The sequence below is a fragment of the Ixodes scapularis genome, unplaced genomic scaffold (assembly GCF_016920785.2).
Source record: "Ixodes scapularis isolate PalLabHiFi unplaced genomic scaffold, ASM1692078v2 PGA_scaffold9__187_contigs__length_104089568, whole genome shotgun sequence".
Taxonomy (NCBI): Eukaryota; Metazoa; Arthropoda; class Arachnida; order Ixodida; family Ixodidae; genus Ixodes; species Ixodes scapularis.
Genome location: NW_024609884.1, coordinates 88,946,373 through 88,966,353, shown reverse-complemented (window position 1 = coordinate 88,966,353; position 19,981 = coordinate 88,946,373). Strand labels below are relative to the sequence as shown.

The following is a 19,981-nucleotide window of genomic DNA, read 5'->3' as shown; positions in this document are numbered from 1 at the left end:
TGTGATATATTAATGATGGGGTTGACTCACAAAAGAGCTAGGCAAGGAATTTGTGGACGGAGAAACCAAGCTGCATTTTAAACTTGTAAAAAGGTGAAAATGTGTTCCTGCTGCGAACCAGAAAAGAACAAGACCTAGCGAAGTAAATTTAAAAAGACAAAGTAATTCAGTGCAAACACTCTGCTCTCTGATTATTAATGCAAAAGCATTAACCGTCCCACGGAGCGCAGTCGGCGTTGTCTGTAACCGCGAAAGACAGCACCTAAATTTTGGCTGAGTGAAAAAATCACCTCAATCCCGGCTGAGTGAAACGAGCAATAAATTCCCCATTGGCTGCGACGCGTCATAGTTCCAAATAACGCAACCCCACAAAGAAGCCTTCTTCCTGGCGCTGTGGCCCGCACGTCGTAAAAAGAGAGAGAGTGGCGCGCACGCAGCCACAGAGGCCCTGCCAGTCTCTGCGGAGGACAGCGGGGCACGCTGCTTGTAGAATCGCGCTGTGTGTATGAATGCCTTTGCACTCCTACACATAAGCAGCCTTAAGTGCCCTCCTGTAATTTCTTTTGGGAAAAGTTGTGAAGCGAGCACCCTTGAAATCTTTAGAGAACCTCCGTGAAATTTGAGAGCAACCAAAATTGGGAGCAGGCAGTAGCCCCAGGTTTGCTGATATGTTTAATCCCACGATGAATTTAATCCGAGACTGGGGCAGAAGGAGGAAAATAAATTTGACAGTTGTAGCTGTCCCTATTCCTTTTTCTACCACTGTCAAACATTTTTCCTCCTGCCCCAGTTTCAGTTTAAATTCATTGTGGTAGACTTCTTTCTACCAGCTTGCCTGCACACAGACTGTATTTTGCTCATTTAATCCCTCCTCACCCTAAAAAGCTAGGAGTATTCAACTCTTGATGGGTTCGCATCAGCTGTGCGACTCGAGTGATTCTTCAACAAAGCCTAAACTGCACGCATTAATTTTGTCTCCTCGCAGTCATGGGGAGCTTGGACATGGAACGCTGGACCCCGAGTCCACACCCAGACCAATAGAAGGACTTGAAGGCATTGTCATAAGGGAGGTGTCTGCCGGTGGCTGGCATTCAGCTGCCATCAGTGGTGAGTGTTGCCTGGTCTCTCTGGTTTGGGTGCACTGGCAAGTTAAATTACCGTAAGACGTGTGGGCAGTGGCAACGTTGAATGTACAATCGCGGGCAATATGAAAAAGCCCAGGCGAGCGCGTAGCTTACAAGGCCTGCCGCACTATCTTTAAAAAAAAAGCTCAACCAGTATCGAGGCTTCAGCAGCTGTTAAATTTTTGACGTTGCTCCCCATTTGATTAGGTGTTGCTGAGTTAATGCTGATTCAGCACCTAATGTATAGGCGTTTTGTGACAGAGGGCAATATCAAGCGTGGCTGAAACCATTGGGTCAGCAGGTTGAGTTATCAGTTTTCGGGCGTTAGAAGTTCATGCGACAAGCGACATGAGCGTTTTTTTTTTTTTATTTCGTTTTACCGAGCAGTACTGCTATCGGCTGCAGCTTCGGTTATAATTTACAAAATTACTCAATAGCATTCATCACCAGCTCTAGGAACCAATTTTATAGGAGGTATTTGATGAAACCAGAATGCAGAAGCATTTGTGGCTCAAGATTAAAAACCTCTCTTTACTTACAGGCCAACGCTCACTGTGTGCACGCGTTCAACCTTCAAAGCACACAGCTATGACCACCAGTGTCGTAGCTGTGTAGGTTTGAAGGGGACGTTAGAAAACGCTTGATAAGCATTTTGCGCGACCTTACTGGCTTACTCTTTTCGTGATATTTCAGTCACTGACGACCTGTACCTCTGGGGATGGAACGAAAGCGGTCAGCTTGCACTACCCTGTCCCGACGGGCAGCCCGAGTTGTACAGGGAAGCCCGAGTAGTCGTAGTCAGGCCAATCCCCCACTTGGTGGCATCGCTCACCGACGTGCTGACGGCCAGCTGTGGATCGCGGCACACGGCTGCTGTCGCAGGTACCTGGTCTCGGGCTTTCCTTTTCTCATTTTTGACGGTTGTTGCGCTGCTTTCATTGTTTTTGTGGGCCACTTCTGAGGTTCATGAAAACCTGTTTATGAGCGGCGAGGGAGAAGGAAAGTGACACGGGCCAAAGGAGAGGGCAAACTTTAGAGTGGACGCGATTGTGTTCACTCTAAAAAAGGGTATGACACTACAGGAGGGCGCTTCTGCGGCACTTTTTTCCCGTGTCAGTGACTTCTCTCCATTTTAAAACTTCTTGGGGCGGACAGAATAAGTTGGCCCAGAGTTGATAACCCTGAGCCATTCGGGGCTTCTCATTGGGCTGTGCCTAAGGGTAACGTTACTGGGGCTATGTCTTGCATAGGATCGGTGCTACCGGTTGTCACTGACCTGGGCCGATGTGCCTTGGGAAAAGTGACTTTCCATCCTCCCATTTGTTAAAGCAGCCCACTGCAAAGCAGAATGCCAAATTCTGCTAACTTACACTGAGTGTATAAAACTCAAAGGGTCACATTTAGTAGCTCGCCAGCAGTGCCTGCAAGACTCTGTGCAGCAGAATGCATGTAAATTATCATATGACACAGATCTTTTGCAGTGTGTTAACTTGGCAGCCAGCATTAGTTACCGTGGAATCATAAATTGAGATTGTGATGAGCTAATTGGCCCTTTTCTTAACTTTTACTATTTTTTAGTCATAGACTAACACTCTAGCAAAATGTAAACATTATTCGAAAGTGACTCATTAACAAGATGCCATTATACACCAAGAGACAGCTCTTGCTACTTATGAATGAATTAGAAAACTAGGCGATGTCAACTATAATTAAAAACATTCTACTTGAATATTTTATTGGAGTCTACAAATAGCTGCATTTTAAGACCTTCTGCAATTATAATTATCACCAGCATCATGTAGAGACTCTACAAACAAAATAAAGCTTTTGCACTTTGTGGACCCTTCTGGGGAGAAATTGGGCGAGTGCCTTTGGGATGCCACTCAATAGCCTGCTCAACGTCCACCGCATAGACAGAGGACTGGGTTGGCAAGTTCCCCGAGCTGTTTGCAGAGGGCACCCTTTGTGGTGTCAGGGCCAGGATAAGAGTACTGGAAGAAGCAAGGCCAAGGTTTCTCAGACGTTTCATGCTCCAGGATCTGGTGGCACAAGACCCTCAGCGGTTGCAACACGAAGCCACCTTGAGTCCGGTGCGCACATCGGAGTGGTGGCACCGTTGGTTCCAGTTTTAAAGAAGGATGGGAAGATCCAACTGTGTGGGGACTGGTTGCAGTGAGCCAGGCTGCGCACATCGAGACTTATCCAGTGCCGCGGGTGGAGGAAATCTGGACCAAGCTGGCAGGAGGCATGAAATTTTCCAAGTCGGATCTCCGGAACACTTATTATCAGAAGATGGAGCTGGATGATGCATCGAAAAATTATGTGACAACCAGCACTCAGCGAGGACTCTTCTAATATAACCGGCTGCCGTTTGGGGTGGCTTCTGCACCTGCAGTGTTTTAACAGGAAATGTAAAACCTGCTACAAATTTGTCTCAAGGTCGTTGTCTACTTCAACTACCGTATAAACTGGAATATGGGTTGAACCGGAATATAGGTTGAACCCCTAATTCACAAGTTGCAAAAAGCGAAACAAAGTTTTTATGTCAAGAAAATGCAGCCTTACCTTGGTAACAAAATTGGCCAAGTATACGGAAGGATGAGAAAACACGGCACATTTATTTAATTGCTTCGCATGCAATAAAACAGAAAGTGCACGAGCGTTACTACTCAGATTCTTCAGAACATTCGTACGACGATGGGTTCACTAACGCAATTCAAAGGGACGATGCCGTCCCTTTGAATCGCCCCCTCGAGAGCCCGGAGGTAGAGGAGTGCAACTTCCTTTACCGCCCAGGGAACACGATATGGTAAACCCTGGGAGTCCGCAGCGCCTTTTGAATCCCCTGGTATCCGGAGGCTGTATGAAAATCAACATGGCGGCACAGCGAAACCGAAACCGGTTATCCATCCACCGCCCATCCATCCAAGCCAGTGTGCTTGGATGGATGGGCGGTAGCTTGCGCCACCTACCGTAAAATACCGGGCAAGCGCCCACTTAAAATTTAGAGATAATCGCGAAAAAATGAGGAATGGGCGCTTGTCTGGTCATCAATTTTACTTATAAATGTACTGTGCATATTTTCTCAGATCTTAGAAATTTGGATATGGGTGCTTAATGTGGAATGGACGGATGTGCGGTATTCTACACTAAATTAAAAATAAATATTGTACCTTTTCTTTTTTTTTGCCCGGTTTGCGTGTTGCTTTGCTAGGCTACTGCTGCTTTGCGGCTGGTTTTCGCGTTTCAGTGCTGGTTAATGTGCTTTGAAACGCACACAAGCCAGCATTGAAACGCGAGACCAGCAGCAAAGCAGCAGAAAACTAGCAAAGCAACGAAAGTGACACATACACAAAAAAATATGCAATGCTTGTTCTTTTGCATTCATTTTTATTCAACAGGCAGTAGAATATACAAAAGAAATTTCTCACTATTTTGCGCTGAAGAATCAAAGAAATTAACTACAAAACAGGATAAAACTTTAAGGTTGCGTGCGATGAAGGTGATTATACGCATCCTTGCAGAAACGCTTTGCTAAATTTGCATAAAATCTCAGTAGGTTTGTGATCCTTCTGAAGCTTCTTGGCGTGTGCTCACAAGCCTTGTGCCGTTCAGCCACAGGCGTGGAACCTAGAAAAAAAAAAAGTTGAATTACTTCCTTGATTGGCTTTTACGTGGCTGGCATGGTCATATGAAAACGGTGAGCATGTTCTGTACCTCCTTTCAAAAACGGTACTTCAAGTTCAACACTGCGACACTAAATACTCGTGTCTCCTCTGTTTTTAATTCTCCTTGAGTCAAATGCCTCTACGCTAAATTGACAATCATTTCGAATTTGATTATATGAGTAAGCACAAGTAAAAACCGACGACGGTGTCTTGCAAGGAAACTAAGCATTCAGGTTAAGAAAAGCAGAAGCTCAGCTCTTCAATATTGAGTCTTCATCGAGAACCTGCATTATTTTTTAATATTATCACTTAAATTTAGGAGTGTGTCACTGCTAAACGAAACAGGAAACCAGTGGGGATTGCTCCATCGCTCATCCTCAGTTAATCGGAAAATATTTAGGCTCATTTTCCCTCCTCGCGAACAGACGCGTGAATCGCTGACAACAATCCCAAATAAACAGCCACGGCAAAACGTTTACCATCTTTTGAAGTGAGCATATGTGGTCGATCTTGATATTACATAAAAGTTGCCAGTTATTTGACAATGGCATGTTTCTCGCGGCGAGTGAAGAGGAATCATAAACAATGATAGGATTTGGTTTTGTGATTTGAAACCATCGCAGGGTGATATCAGATAAGATCCACCAAAGGGTGGCTGGTCGACATTTTCAATTCAACTGATGTTTTTATATACCATTGTCTAGTGTCTGGTATAAACGAATCCACACTTAGTTTTGACCAGAAAAAATATTTGGGGACAGGAAAAATCGGAAAGCATGAAGAGGTGGACAGTTCCTTTAACGCACACTGATGGAGGGGGCATGTTTGAAACTGAATAACTAAAAGGATAATGTTAGAATTCTAATACTTTTTAAAAACAAGCTATGGGTACAGCTTGCTTGTAATATAAAGTAATAATATTTATGTAAATTTTATTTAATTTTCTAAAAATTGCCAAACATGCCTGCTCGAACGACAAATGGCAAAATTTGGAGGCCTGTATCTCATGAAATAATTCAATTATTATCATATATTTTGCGGGTAGTATTTTATTCATATATGTCTATTATTTAAAAGATAAATAAGGTATTTGAGTGATACGATAGTCGGGATATATTTAGGCAAACATGGAAAAAAAATCAAACGAAAAATTCCGATGCAAATAAAAAAAAAAAACACCACCTTAGATTTTTTTTAAATTTGGGTACCCTGTCGTACTCTATTTCGGCATTCATTTCTATTAAAACATGTTGCATCATTTTATTGAGAAAGAAGACACAGCTTCCCAAAGTAGGGTCCTTTTTCAAAGGCTACACTTAGCAGTGCCCCATACAAGAAGTGTCTCTAAGTTACAGTTTCAGGAAACTAACACACATCTTTCATATATTTTTATTCATATGAGGTCACTGACAACTAGAGCAATCGGTCACACACTAAAACTGATGAGAAACTACTGTGTACAGAGAGCTATCATATTATGAAGTAGTGATCCGAGAAAAAGATCCTGCCGGCCATCGGCCACTGGGAACTTTGTTTACTTTATTTTTGTACGGCACTATATGCTTCTCTCTCTTACCCTCAACCTCCATCTCTCTCTCTTATATATATCCCTGACTTATATCTAGAATAAAAGCATATTCAAGCATTGCCTTTCTGCGTGATAGTGTTCTGTGGCTAGCAACAATCATTTCCTTGCGAAGATCACAACTATGGCGCAGTAGTTGACGGAAGTAGCAGGCGACACTCGTCGCTAGTTCTGGCAAAACGGCCGATACAATCTTTTTTCGCATATCCCCGCTCGCTGTCAAGGATGAGGGGGTTCGCTTTAACCAGAAAAATATGGCCGCCGATGCCTGTTTACTGAGCGGCCGTGCCTGTCGCCATCCCACTCGCTGGCTTCGCGGGCGATATCAGGCACAAAGAGGCACACCGACAGAGAGCAGAACCCCGAAATACTCGAGTTCTGCCTAAATACAATAGAGTGTAAACACTGTCGCCATGTTAACCTAGGAAAGGTTAACCTAGGAAAGGTTTTAGGTAAGGAAAAGCATGGCGTATGGTATGAGCCAGATCCTCACACGAGGTGCAAGGTGAGCCCTGAGAACCTGTCTGCTGTCCTAGAGTACTTCACGAAAGACGAGCTACAATGTTCACGCCAAAGTCCCAATCAGAAGGATGTGATCTCTGTCATGTTCGACGGGGAGATAACGTTTGTGCCAAAGTGCTTCCTGACACGCTCAATCTGAGAGGCCTTTCGTGTATACAGGGACAAGCATCCTGATTCCGGCATTGGGCTAACGAAACTTTATTCCTTGTTCCCTAGATGGGTCAAATGTATTCCACACCAGGAAGTGTGCATTTGTGTGTGCTGCGCCAATTATTACCTTTCTATTCTTGCTGTAGAGAACGTTACAGGCTCAACATCCAACACTGGTCAAATGAACTCAGCATTTCTGTGCGACCCACTAACAAGTCTGTGTCTTTAAGGAGGCTATGATCACTGCCCAAAAGGCCAGTCTCTTACACTCGAAGAACTTCATATTCATAACCATATCAGGCAAATGCAAGATAAAGCGATTTACGATGAAAAGCAGCTGCATGCAACGCGAATACATTATCTTTCATTTTGACTTTGCTGAAAACCGGACCATCGTGCTTCCTGACAAAGTTAAAGCATACCACTGAAGAAAAAAAGGTTACGATATTTACATGTCTAGTGACAACAAGAAAATCTACAAACAGCGTTGCTATCATCAGTGATGACCTGCGTGACGACGTCGCTCTCACGTGCTTGGCTCTAGAAAAAGTGAAAGAGTGGGTTAAAAACAATGTTGCGGTATACTCGCACGTGATGTACGTAAGTGACAGGGCCGCCAGTCATTTTAAGAATAGCTACCAGCTTCACCAGTTTGCACAGAATGATTGCCCACAAGCCCAGTGCTCATTTTCTGCATTTGGACATGGGAAAATGCATTCAACGGAGTTGGTGGACTCGTGAAGCACCAGGCCACGCTGAACAACCTGAGAGAATGTTCAATAAACGCAATTCAGACGGCCAGGACAATGGTGAGCATTCTATTTGAGAAACTGGGTACATCTTGTGTATCTGAACGAAAATGAGCTTGTTCGGTATCGTCAACAAAAAAAAGAAGAGTGGCTGATGGTGCACGACTTTCCTGGCATTCAATCCTGGCACGCGTGGCGGCTGTGCAAGTCATCAACAGAAGGAACCTGTGACATATATGTACAACGGACAGTCGGATCTGGTTAGAAGAAACTTTATTGAATGAATACATCGAGGGAAGCCTTAGTGTAAAGTAGGGCTGGATAATTGATTGATTAACCTAGCAATTGATTAGTGCTTTAATCGCGATTAAATTTTTTAACTGGTTAATCGGTAAACTTTAGAAGAACGAAAAAAAGTCAAAATTAAACACTTTGATAACGCAGACGTGGACGAGTACACCTGTACAAGGGGCAAACTTTAGGTCAAATTTGAGAATAAAGTGAACTGTATAGGGGCGATATATTTGTAACTTTAGATAAGTGCAGAGTTTACGCATGTCCTTGGCCATTTCAACGTCGTTCGAATGTCTGTTTAGCGCAGCAGAGACTATTGTGAACAATAAAAGGAAGTCGCTCTTTCCAGAGAATATCAACGGACATCTTTGACTCACGCTGCAAAAGTAATATTTTGTGAAAGGTATCTGATACTGTTCTTAACTACATATCAAGATTAATTCATAATTCAAGTTGTACATTGCACTGTTTGTCACATATTCAGCAAAAAAAGGCTTTTGTAATACTTTGCATAGAAATAAACGAGATTGATTAATCAATTAATTGATCAATTAAAGGGTGGCGATTGATCGGGTCAAAACAGTTAATCGACGCCCAGCCCTGGTGTAAAGTGACGAATTTGATGCCCCAACGAGTGCTCATTTCGAATGCCGGGGTTATCTTATTTATCACAGTTTTCTTTGCGAGGTATTTAACCTACTGCTTTACTTGGTGATAGATTATTGAATATTTATCTGATCACCATATGAGAATCACGAAACGTTATCCTTGCGCAGGATAAAATATCTCTGCTTGCCGCTATCCATTCGTACACCGAGAGTATCAGAGCTCTTATAGTCCGGTGCGGTGGCGCACCTCACCTGAGATGGTTTGTTTCCAGAAATACATAACTAACCTAAACAATTTTAGTATTCTATCTTTATTTTTGTGTGTGGAAGTAAAGTTGTTTTTTTTTTAATATAAATTATACCGGAAAGTAAAACTTCACACTGTATCATCTTTTCTCGAATCACTAGTCTCTAATATGAAACCTCTTTGTACGCTGTACGTAAAATGCTGTATATAGTTTCTCCTCACTTTTAGTGTGTGACCGATTGCACTAGTTGTCAGTGACCTCATATGAATAAAAATATATGAAAGATGTGTGTTAGTTTCCTGAAACTGTAACTCAGAGTCACTTCTCGTATGGGGCACTGCTAAGTGTAGCCTTTGAAAAAGGACCCTACTTTGGGGAGTTGTGTCTTCTTTCTCAATAAAATAATGCAACATGTTTTTAACAGAAATGAATGCCGAAATAAAGTATGACAGGGTACCCAAATTTAAAAAAAAATCTAAGGTGGTGTTTTTTTTTTATTTGCATCGGAATTTTTCGTTTGATTTTTTTTCCATGTTTGCCTAAATATATCCCGACTATCGTATCACTCAAATACCTTATTTATCTTTTAAATAATAGACATATATGAATAAAATACTACCCGCAGAATATATGATAATAATTAAATTATTTCATGAGATACAGGCCTCCAAATTTTGCCATTTGTCGTTCGAGCAGGCATGTTTGGCAATTTTTAGAAAATTAAATAAAATTTACATAAATATTATTACTTTATATTACAAGCAAGCTGTACCCATAGCTTGTTTTTAAAAAGTATTAGAATTCTAACATTATCCTTTTAGTTATTCACTTTCAAACGTGCCCCCTCCATCAGTGCACGTTAATGCAACTGTCCATCTCTTCATGCTTTACGATTTTTCCTGTCCCCAAATTTTTTTTCTGGACAAAACTGAGTGTGGATTCGTTCATACCAGACACTAGACAATGGCATATAAAAACATCAGTTGATTTAAAAATGTTGACCAGCCACCCTTTAGTCGATCTTATCTGAAATCACCCCACAGCTATTGCCAAAATCAAACAATTACTACTCACTACCACTGCGACTGTTAGCTTCTCTTGCAAACATTTAATCAGAAATTTAAGCAAGAGGAGAAGACCAAAAGAGCGTACCTCTCGTCCATTGGAACTCGAAACCATTGGTGTCCCGACTTTCAGCAGTAATTGTTTCCCCACCACAGCAGGTAATGTGGTGATGACGAAAACCCATGCATGACCACATTACAAAAACGAGTTTTCACGAAAAAGAAAAGAAAGCCACGCTCGCACGAACGTGGCACAAATCTTGCGCCGCGACGTACCTTCAGAAGCCAAACAGCTCACGTCTCTCGCGCATTCTAACAGTCCACCGACTTCCCGGCGCAATCGCATCACGAGGCGCGAGTTTGAAGAGAGAGAAAGTGCGCCCAGACACATTGAAAGAGTGAAAGATGAAGTTACGATAACAACCTTCAAAGCTATTCATACCTTCAAACAACTTCATCGTTATTTAACGTTAGAAATTATATGAATCATATTTATTTAAAACTAAATAACGTCCGCCCACGCCCGCTGGGAGCGCGGCAATCGGAAGCAGTTCACTGGACCGGACGTACGTCATAAATATACGCGGCCGGACGGAAGTAGCCGAGAGCTTCACTCCCCTGCCAGAGGCACGAGCGACCTCGACGGCTTTTGTAAGGATGCACTCTGACGTCACAGGTAGCAATCTTACACAAAAATCCCAAATAAAATTTGCCACCTTTGTTTCCAATTCGGGGTGCACCGCAGTCCTTCCACAAAATTAAATTTTCTTTGTCTTGCTGCACGCCGCCAGTTTTTGTCTCTGGTCTTGCCAGTACCGTACCTTATTTACTCGAGTGATAGCCGCACTATTTATGAACAAGGCCCTTGCGTCTAGTTTCCCACAGAACACGTATACACCCATTCATTGCGTTGCGCATAACATAGCGAATAACCAGATCGAGAACACGATTCTCCATACAAAATCAATCTTCAAAGATGGTATCTTGGCACGAAGACGTTATCTCTGTCCTGTGAACAGCTGGGATCATGCTGTCGAACGCAGTGATTGGCAATCTGCGTGCTCCGTGGAAAAGCGAACCCTCAGGCTTTCTTCATAAACAGTGCGGCCATTACTCGAGTAAATACGGTATGCTTTTCTCCGATACACCAAACTCTCGCTGCGCTGCAAGATTCCCATGGATCTCTGCATAGGCGATTGCCTTCTTCTTGAAGGCTACCGTGAACTGTCTTCTACTTCCGCTCATTATCACTCCGGGAGCGGCAACGGTAGATGTAACAAACCAAGGAGCACAAGTGAAAGTGAATATTGCATGACCATCGTGACAAGTGGACGAGTTCTAGGCGATTGCAAAGAAACACAAGATGGCGGCTTCAGCCACCCAGTGTTGCGAGATTATTTTTGTTTCATCTCTAATGACCGTTATATAAGACGAGGGTCAACTTTTTCAGGTCCATTTTCAAAAATAAATTTAACCTATATTCCGGTTTATACTGTATTTTTTGGTGACAAGAATGACGGAAGAAGACCATCGCCTGAACCTGGAGGAGGTGTTACATTGGCTGAGCAGTGTCGGCTTGAGATAGAAGCTGCAGAAATGCATCTTCTGGGCGTCGAGTGTGGAGGGCTTGGGCTATCTCATCGACAAGGACGTTCTGCATCCTGCACCACAGAAGTTGGAGGCCATCATCCGAGCTCCCCAACCCACTGATGTATGCGAGCTGCAAAGCTATTTGGGACTTCTTACTTTTACCGAAGGTTTTTGCCCAACTTGCACCCACTGCACCTGTTACTCAAGGAAGGGGCATCGTGGAAGTGGGGCTCCAAGCAGACGGCTGCGTTTAAAGACAGTAAGAAGGTGTCCATTGCTGTTGTGCTCCGACGCATTGCCATATGGCATTGGAGCGGTGCTGGCACATCAGGTGGCGTTGGGAGCAGAGTGACCGGTGGCGTTTGCTTTACAACATTTGACGGCTGCAGAAAAGAACTGCAGCCAGCTGGACAGAGGCCCTGGCAGTGATGTTTGGGGTGCCGAAATTTCATCAGTTCATGTGTGGAAGACCTGTTGAAGTGTATACAGACCACAAATCATTGTTAGGTTTAATTGGACCTGACTGCCCCATTCCACTGCAGAGCTCGCCGCGAGTGCTGCATTAACACTGGGTAGCTAAAACTACAAATTGTCCTACAGACCAGGAGCCAGTTTGGTCAATGTGGATGCATTGAATGGACTGCCACTGCCAGTTACACTATTGGAAGAGCCAAGAGTCACAGATGTCTCTATGCTGGAGAGGGCATACCTAACGGGCCTGTCTGCTGCAGTGTTGGACGTGGCAACTGGCTGAGATGCAGTGCTGGCTGTGTTGCATACTGTGTTGAGGGATGGAGGCTATCCACTATCCGGAGCTGAGTGGCAGCTATTTGCAAACTGTATGGAGGACTTCTCGGTAATGGAGGGCTCTGTACTCTAAGGGAATCGAATTATAGTTCCGACATCACTACGGGCAGCAGTGCTGGATCTGTTGCACGAGAATCACCCAGGGATGGAGAAGGTGAAACAGATGGGTCGAAATCATGTGTGGTGGCCGAGCATCGATGAAGATATTACAGCCATGGTGGACGGATCTGCAATAGGTGCTTTGGAAGGCTCCACGAGCGGTGCAGCAGACCTCTTGGCCATTCCCAGAGTGCCCATGGTCTCGGCTTCACATGTATTTGGGAGGGCCTTTCCAAGGTGTGTACTTTTGGGTGCTAGTGGATGCATTTTCCAAGTGGGCGTAGGTGGTCTGCATGCCATCACCTTTAGCTGAAGCTACTGTGGCATGCCTGAGGACCATCTTTGCAAGCCATAGGTTGCTGAAGGTGGTCGTGAGCCACAGTGGCCCTGCATTTACAAGTGCACAGTACCAGGTGTTCCTCGCTCGTTCCTTATCAGCCAGCATCCAATGGCGCTGCGGAAAAGGTGGTGCAGACTGCAAAAAAGACACTCAAGAAGTTGCCGCCAAGGGACTTTGAGTGTCGGATCGCAAGAGTGCTGTTTACGTACCATACCACTCCACATGACCTCACCGGACGTACTCTGGCGGAACTGCTCACGGGTCGGCACCCGAGAACAACACTTGACCTGCTATGGCCGGATTTTCGGAGCAAGGTGCACTTTTGACAGCAGCAGCAGAAGGTGCATTGTGACCAGTGAGCATGAGCTGAAGTGGCACCCTAGCCAGGGGACGCAGTCTGGGCAAGGAACTTCAGGCCGGGACCACATTAAGTGCCCGCTGTATCTTCAACGGGCACATCATCGTCTGAGGTGCGACTAAAACTGACAGGTGGTTTGGTGAGTAACTGCCATAGAGACCACCCGCACATGTCGGGTCATGGAGGCTGGGCAGCAACCAACGGTCGAAGGCTCGAAGCAGCAACTGCGGGGCTCCATCAGGCAGCACTGGAGGAGGCTGACGAGGCGGCTCCTGTTGTGCCTGTCAAGCAGGGGAGTGGCATCTATCTAGGCTCCGGAGCAGTGCCAGGGGTGTCAAACAATACCGCAGGAGGTAGTACACCTGGGGGTCCTACAGCACCACAGTCCCCTGAGGTCTACGAAGGTGTGACGGACTGTACAGCGGTATTTGCAATAGCTCAAAACTTGGGGGGGAAGGTGTTGCGACAGCTGGCGCCATGCACCCGAGGTGGCCGCCAGGGGACACCACGCTGAGCGCCTATATTATGGTGCCATGCTCATCGGGAGCTTCATTCGGCGCAGACCAAGCTGGCCTGCATGTTCTCCTAATAAACATGTTTGTTGAACTTGTAACAAGCGTGTTCATCATACCAATCGGACACTGGAACAGAGAGAACTGCGTTTGGCTGGGGACAGATATAAGCAAGGTGGGCTCATTCTCCTACGGCCAAGGGCTGAGCGAGGGAATGAGGTTCGTCTCAATTTATTCAGCTGAATATTGCCTTCATAGAAGAAACGTCAAGATGCTATTGCATTTTGCATTAGTCTGCAGCGAAGCACTGCAGATACAGCCCGTTTTTTTGCACAGCACGACAATGTTCGTCATAATACGAGTCTCAAAACCCAGGAGGAAATCGCCAAATTTTGTTGGACCGTTCTCCCTTATCGCCCCTGTAGTCCTGATTCAGCACCATCGGAATTCTATCTTTTTGAACTACTAAAAGGTGCACTGCACGGAACAAGTTCTGAAAATGACGTATGTGAGCCTGAAACATACGTGAGCCGGAAATGAGCTGGGAAGGCATGCATGCCTGTTTCGTGCTAGCGTAAAACCGTAGAACTGAGCTGAGGTTACGTACAGAAATAGCATGTGTAGGAAGTGCACATTAATATGCAATTTGAATGCAATCCATTTTGAATAATGAAGGTAAAACACGTGGGGCATTACTTCCCGAGAAACTCTCGTATGAAGACATCCAGTAATCAATTCAATAATGTTTGTTACCATAATAGGAAATCCTTAAGAACAGAGAGCAGAGCTTTATATTCTTTGCGGGCCAAGAGCAACAAGCACCAGGGGCGTAGCCAAGAGGGAGTTCAGCCTCCACACCAGAAATCGAGCCGGCCCTGTAATGTACACATGCATTTTTACCCCCCCCCCCCTTTCTGCACCCCAAGTCATAGACATCCCAGCCACCTCAGTCCCCCCCCCCCCACCCCCCCCCCCCCAAAAAAAAAAAAAAAAAATTCCTGGCAAGCACAACATCTTTGAGGCTTGTGGGGGGGGGGGGGGGGGGGGGTCTGCTCTGCAAGTAGGGCCTGGTTTATTCAAACCTGGATAATCCGGCCCTGCTCAGTGAATTATAATTTAGAGAAATATCTTCACTTTGGAAACTTGCACTACGTTCCTGTAATTGAACATCTCACGCCATCATATTGCTCGGATCTACTCTACCACATCGGCTGGAAAATAGTTAATTGGGCAAGTCTGTAAATTGTTCACGAATATAGCACCAACAAAAATATGAGGAAGGAGTACCTCAGCACCAAGTTTCAACTGAATTTTTACTAAAAGCTTATACTTTCACTAAACCGAAATGTCGTATTTCAAATGTGAATTTTCACATTGACCAAAATGACCACATCATTTTCCGCACGGTAGGAAAATCCTCCTCGCCACCTTTCCCATTTCCCCCTCTCCCACTCTTATTTTGACGACGAGGGGGGTGGCAAGGAGGATTTTCCTACCCTGCGGAAAACTCTTAAAGGGGCACTGACACATCAAAATCATATTTTTTTTTATTATCCGAAACGATTGAAAACGATGCCGGGACATTACCCTCAAAATTTGAGATTTGGGAATTCAGTATTCGTGAAGTAAAAAAACAATTTCCAAATGCCGAATTCGAAGTTCCCGCGCGATCGGCGCCGGTGCCTTGACGTCAAAAATTGCGGAGACCTGAGAGTCGACTTCCTTTCACCACTCCCTGCTGTTGCCATGGCGACCCAAAGCGAGGAGGAAAGGAGCCAGCGCAGGCGTTGCGGCGGACCGGTTTTGAGCGGTCCGCCGCATGCCCTGCTACATGCTGCTCCAAAGGTTGTATTTGTGCACAATTTGCGCCATATCTGCGCCGAAAGGGAGCTGAAAGTGTCTGGCACGTGGCATTATTGGTGATGCCACTGAAAATTAAGAAGGTGCAGTTGTTTTGGATGCCTAAGTGCTATGTACGAAGAATAGGGCTGCGCGAATAATCGAATTATCAAATACTAGTTTCAAATGATACGCTATTTGATATTCACTTCGACATTAACTGCAATATTTATACTTTTCTAAGTGTTGATCGCGGCGGGTTAGCCCCCTTGAATGCACTTCTCTTCAAGCACCGATACACTGCAGGGAAGCAATACCGCGGAGCTGACACCGCGATCTCGCTACTCGCTTCGCCGCAGCGCAGCCATGCACTTAGGCGAAACAAACGCCGAGCACACCTGGTCTAATAAAAGAAAGAAAACGGGATTGGTGATATTTATATTGCAGTACAATCTTCAATCTTGGCTTTCATGCAAGGGTGTATGTTAGGCAGCGATGTTTTAACAACCTGTGTTCATTACTTATGCTTGTTTTGTTTTAATTCAGAATTGAAGAAAATATTTTCATATAGCAAGAAGAATTATAAATCCCCTCAATTAGGTATGGTGGGGCTTCCTTATAGATTTAATTTTATGTCAAATCTGTCAATTACTTGCCATCCTAATGTAAGCAGTTTTATACTTTCTTGCATTGCGTTTTCTTGTTTTTCGGAGCAAGTACAGAGGTAGCAAATGCACGAGTAGTGCGATGCACGCGTGCGCTGACAAGTTTTCCTCCTACCAGTTTTATCGAACACTGCATAGAAAACGAAACTTGGAGACCGTTTGTGGGAAATCCCGAAATCTTTCGCACGTTGAACGGCGCTGTGACGTCGGTCCGTTGGAAACGGAGATTGAAACGGTTTCTTTCGATTGATTCTGTTTTCTTTTGGGGTCTATACCTATAGCTAAATTAAATTTAACAGAGCTCATAAGTGGGAAATTAGAAGCTTGGGAACAACCTTTGCGAGTTCAGCTGAATTTTTGTTTAAGCGTCGGTGTAGACGTGTACTGTTTCGGAGCCGGGACGGGCGTCCTGTACGGATTCCGCGTGTTTTTTGGGTGCGTTGTTCCTTCTGCCCTTCTGGTCTTTGTCTACGTTCTGCTTCATGGGGCGATGGTCCACCACTGCCTCGTCCTCCCACGGGGATGGAGGAGGAGAGATCGTGGGGCGGCCCATTAGCTGATACTCAAGCAGCTGGAGGATGGCCCTTCCGGGTCTGGTTCGCTCGAGTCTCTGGACTTGTGCGATGCGATGGATTTCGGCCCTATCTTCCAGAGTATTGATTTTGAAGTGTTTGTGGAGCTCCTCTATTGGGGCAAATCTGGGGAGGCCGGTGACCAACCTCATTGCCTCTCTGTTCAGCACCTCTAGTTTGCGCTTTTGTGCTCCTGTAACACGTAGGTAGTTTATACCGTACATTGCCTTGGACGTGAGGAGGGCATGTTTGTGCACCACACAGTAGACAGCTAGGTTGTGGGCACTGGAAAATAAACCATTATTATTATTATTATTATTATTTAATAAATAAATAAGTATCTGTAGTGAAAAGACGGTGAGAGTGCAGGCGAGCTGGTGGTAGCTAATCATGTCGTATTACACCTGAGACTGCGGTGGAAGAAATCGGAAGAACTTTCAGTAGAAGGAACAGACACAGAGAACGTCTCAAAATGAGACGTTCTCTGTGTCTGTTCCTTCTACTGAAAGTTCTTCCGATTTCTTCCACCGCAGTCTCAGGTGTAATACGACATGATTATCTGTAGTGGCCAGGTCCACTCCAACAACTCAAGTTTTTCCCCAGGCTAACCTAAACAATTTGACATTATAATTCAAGATTGTCTGCTCCAAAAGTGGGAATCTCTGCTCCAAAACCTGTTGACCACCGTTTGTCAGTTCCACCACTGCCCATAGCGCAAATGGAAAACATGCTCTCCAGAGCCCCAGAAAAGCCAGAAGCAGCCTTGCACCTGCTGTGGAAGTGGCATTATTACCGAGGAAATTAATGTTTAATCTCATTTGTTATCGTCATTACATTTCTAGTTGTACCAGAAGTGCCTGTAAAACAACCTTCGTCCACTGCTATCGATTTCCATAGTCTTAGATGGCACCCAGTGCAAGACAGGCATTGGGAGTTGTGTGGAAGCATTTTCCATTTATGAAATATTATGCGTCGTATAACAGAATTCTTGCAGATAAAAAAAGGAATGCTTAATGTTTACAACTTTTCTCTTTTAAATACTAAAAAAGTAATATTTCTTGCTTTTAAAGGGATACTTCAACGAAATTTGAAATATACCCGAGTGTTCGAAAATAGGTTGAATATGATCCACAATATTCGTAAATGACTATCGCACGTTTGTATCTTGAGTTTGGTGGCTGTATTTTTAGTTATTAGCGGCCCACTCCGGGCAAGCGCTCGGAAAGCAGCCAGCGGAGAGAACGTGACATCCGGTTCAATCATGACATGGTTTGTCTCAGGACGAGCAAAGCTGCGACGAGGCTGACGTCGAGAGGATGTCCAAGTCGTTCCAGCCACCGAAGCGGCTGCTTTTGTATGAATTTTGAGTGACGGGTTAATCTTCTATAACCTTGTAGAGGGACAATACCGACTTCTGGGTCACACAGAAGAGATTCTAGGAAAGAGGGGAGTTGCTCCTTCCCCTCTTCTCTCGTGGTGGTCGGAGGCGAGACAGTTACCGTCACTACCTGTCAAGTTTCTTAGACGGGCATTACAAACGAGGCGTTAGCGACATCCACCAGGTGCTCTTTGCTAATCGTTTAATTCGTTTTAAAATTCCTTTTCGTGTCTTTTTTAACAAGATATTGGTGTGCCCGATGTGATACTGCTCCTTTGAACACATATAAACAAGAAAAAAAGAAGCGCCGAAATTTCGTGGTAGTATTCATTTAATAGGGAATTGTAGTAGACCGTTTCCGCAGCCCGCTAAGCACCCGGGTAGCGCTCCGTAATCCGCCACAAGACCTTGAACTATGCAGACAAGGCTGGCGGCGCGCAGGCGCAGCTGCGGCGTTTTCTTCGGGGATGTCGTAGCGGAGGAGAAAAACGATCTACTACAACTCCCTAATGTGTGAAGAAGTAAAAGCGCTATAGCAGGGTCGTGCAATGCGGGCGGAATGGTGCTGTCACGTACCTGAGGATGGAGGTACGACGTGGTTTATTCTCCTTGCCATCGTGGTCGGCTGACGACCGCGCCCAGTGCTCGGTGATCCGTGCAGTAAGTGGGTCAGCGCGGTGGAAGTTTCTCAAACCATCCAACATTACGCGTAACAACTGCATACTGCCAAAGTGGGATTTCGTATAATGCGAGTAATGTTTGAAAACAAGTGTTTGAAGCAGACCACAGGAAGACTCCCTTCGTCGCACCGTTACTGGTGGGACGCCGGGGCTCTCCTCTTTGCCCTCCCCCGCGGGACGCAGGCGGCCGGAAGACCCGACTTCCGGCCGGGATGATTTGACAACCTGTGTTCATCACTTGAGCTTCTCTTTTTTTAAATTTGAGATTCCCTCGATTAGGTATGGACCGTTGTTCTGAAAGAGAAAAGGGGGAAAAGGCTACTGCGCTTTCCTCCTTGCTGGTTAGTTAGGAAAGAGTGGAAGAACCCAATGGAACGCCTTGGGCGCGCATGTTTCTCCAAATTGTTTTTTTTTTTTTTTTTTTTCGATATTTTTGCAAAGTGTCGCCCATAAAGCGCGAAACACATGTACGACGAAACCGTCCGATCCGACGTGCGGACTGCCGGAATGACCATGGGGGAAGAGGGTTTTCGTAGCATCGGAGAGCGTTGAAAACCCTCGCCTCCGACCGTCGTATTGCGCGGTCGGACGTCGGATCGGACGGTTTCGTCGTACATGCGTTTCGCGCTTAACAACAATCTTTTAGTGCCCTGTTTTACGCTTTCGGATGCAGATCGTTTCCAGGGTGTGGTGTGCTGGCGTAGCTTTTGCATCTGGCAGAAAGTGTTTGCTCAGACGGCCAGTTCCTGCCTGTATTCTTTTGGGGGTGTACTTCGACACTGCTTGTTGCTTCCAGGCGACGGCACGGCATGGGCGTGGGGTTGCAATGCCTACGGCCAGCTGGGCCTCAAGGAGGATCTGAAAAGCACCTGTCTGCCGATGAAGATGTGCCCTGCCCCAGAACTGTGTGGCCAGTGGTGTGTCGTGCAAGTTCTGGGGAACCCTTGTGACATGTATGGTCCCCGAATAAATGCCCATTCTCTCCTTATGTTGGTCACTGGGAGCGGGATCGTCAAACCAGAACTTTTAGAAACCTTGGAAATTTCCAACTTTTTAAATTTGAACCTCAGTGCAGTTTGAAAGTTTGCAACTTTCGAACCCCACTGAGGCCTGAATTCAAAATGTTAGA

The 19,981-nt window shown here is 45.3% G+C and overlaps 1 protein-coding gene across 1 annotated transcript in view; it reads left to right on the top strand.

The window, feature by feature from the left end:
• The window catches only part of LOC8053526 (RCC1 domain-containing protein 1), a 48,161-nt gene extending 28,324 nt beyond the window's left edge, over nt 1–19,837 (top strand). Inside the window, 4 exon segments of the mRNA XM_040218277.2 lie at nt 986–1,107; nt 1,818–2,006; nt 19,649–19,743; nt 19,745–19,837. Of these exon segments, the coding sequence (XP_040074211.1) occupies nt 986–1,107; nt 1,818–2,006; nt 19,649–19,743; nt 19,745–19,822 (484 nt within the window). The 3' untranslated portion in view covers nt 19,823–19,837.
• Nucleotides 19,838–19,981: the final 144 nt, after the last annotated feature.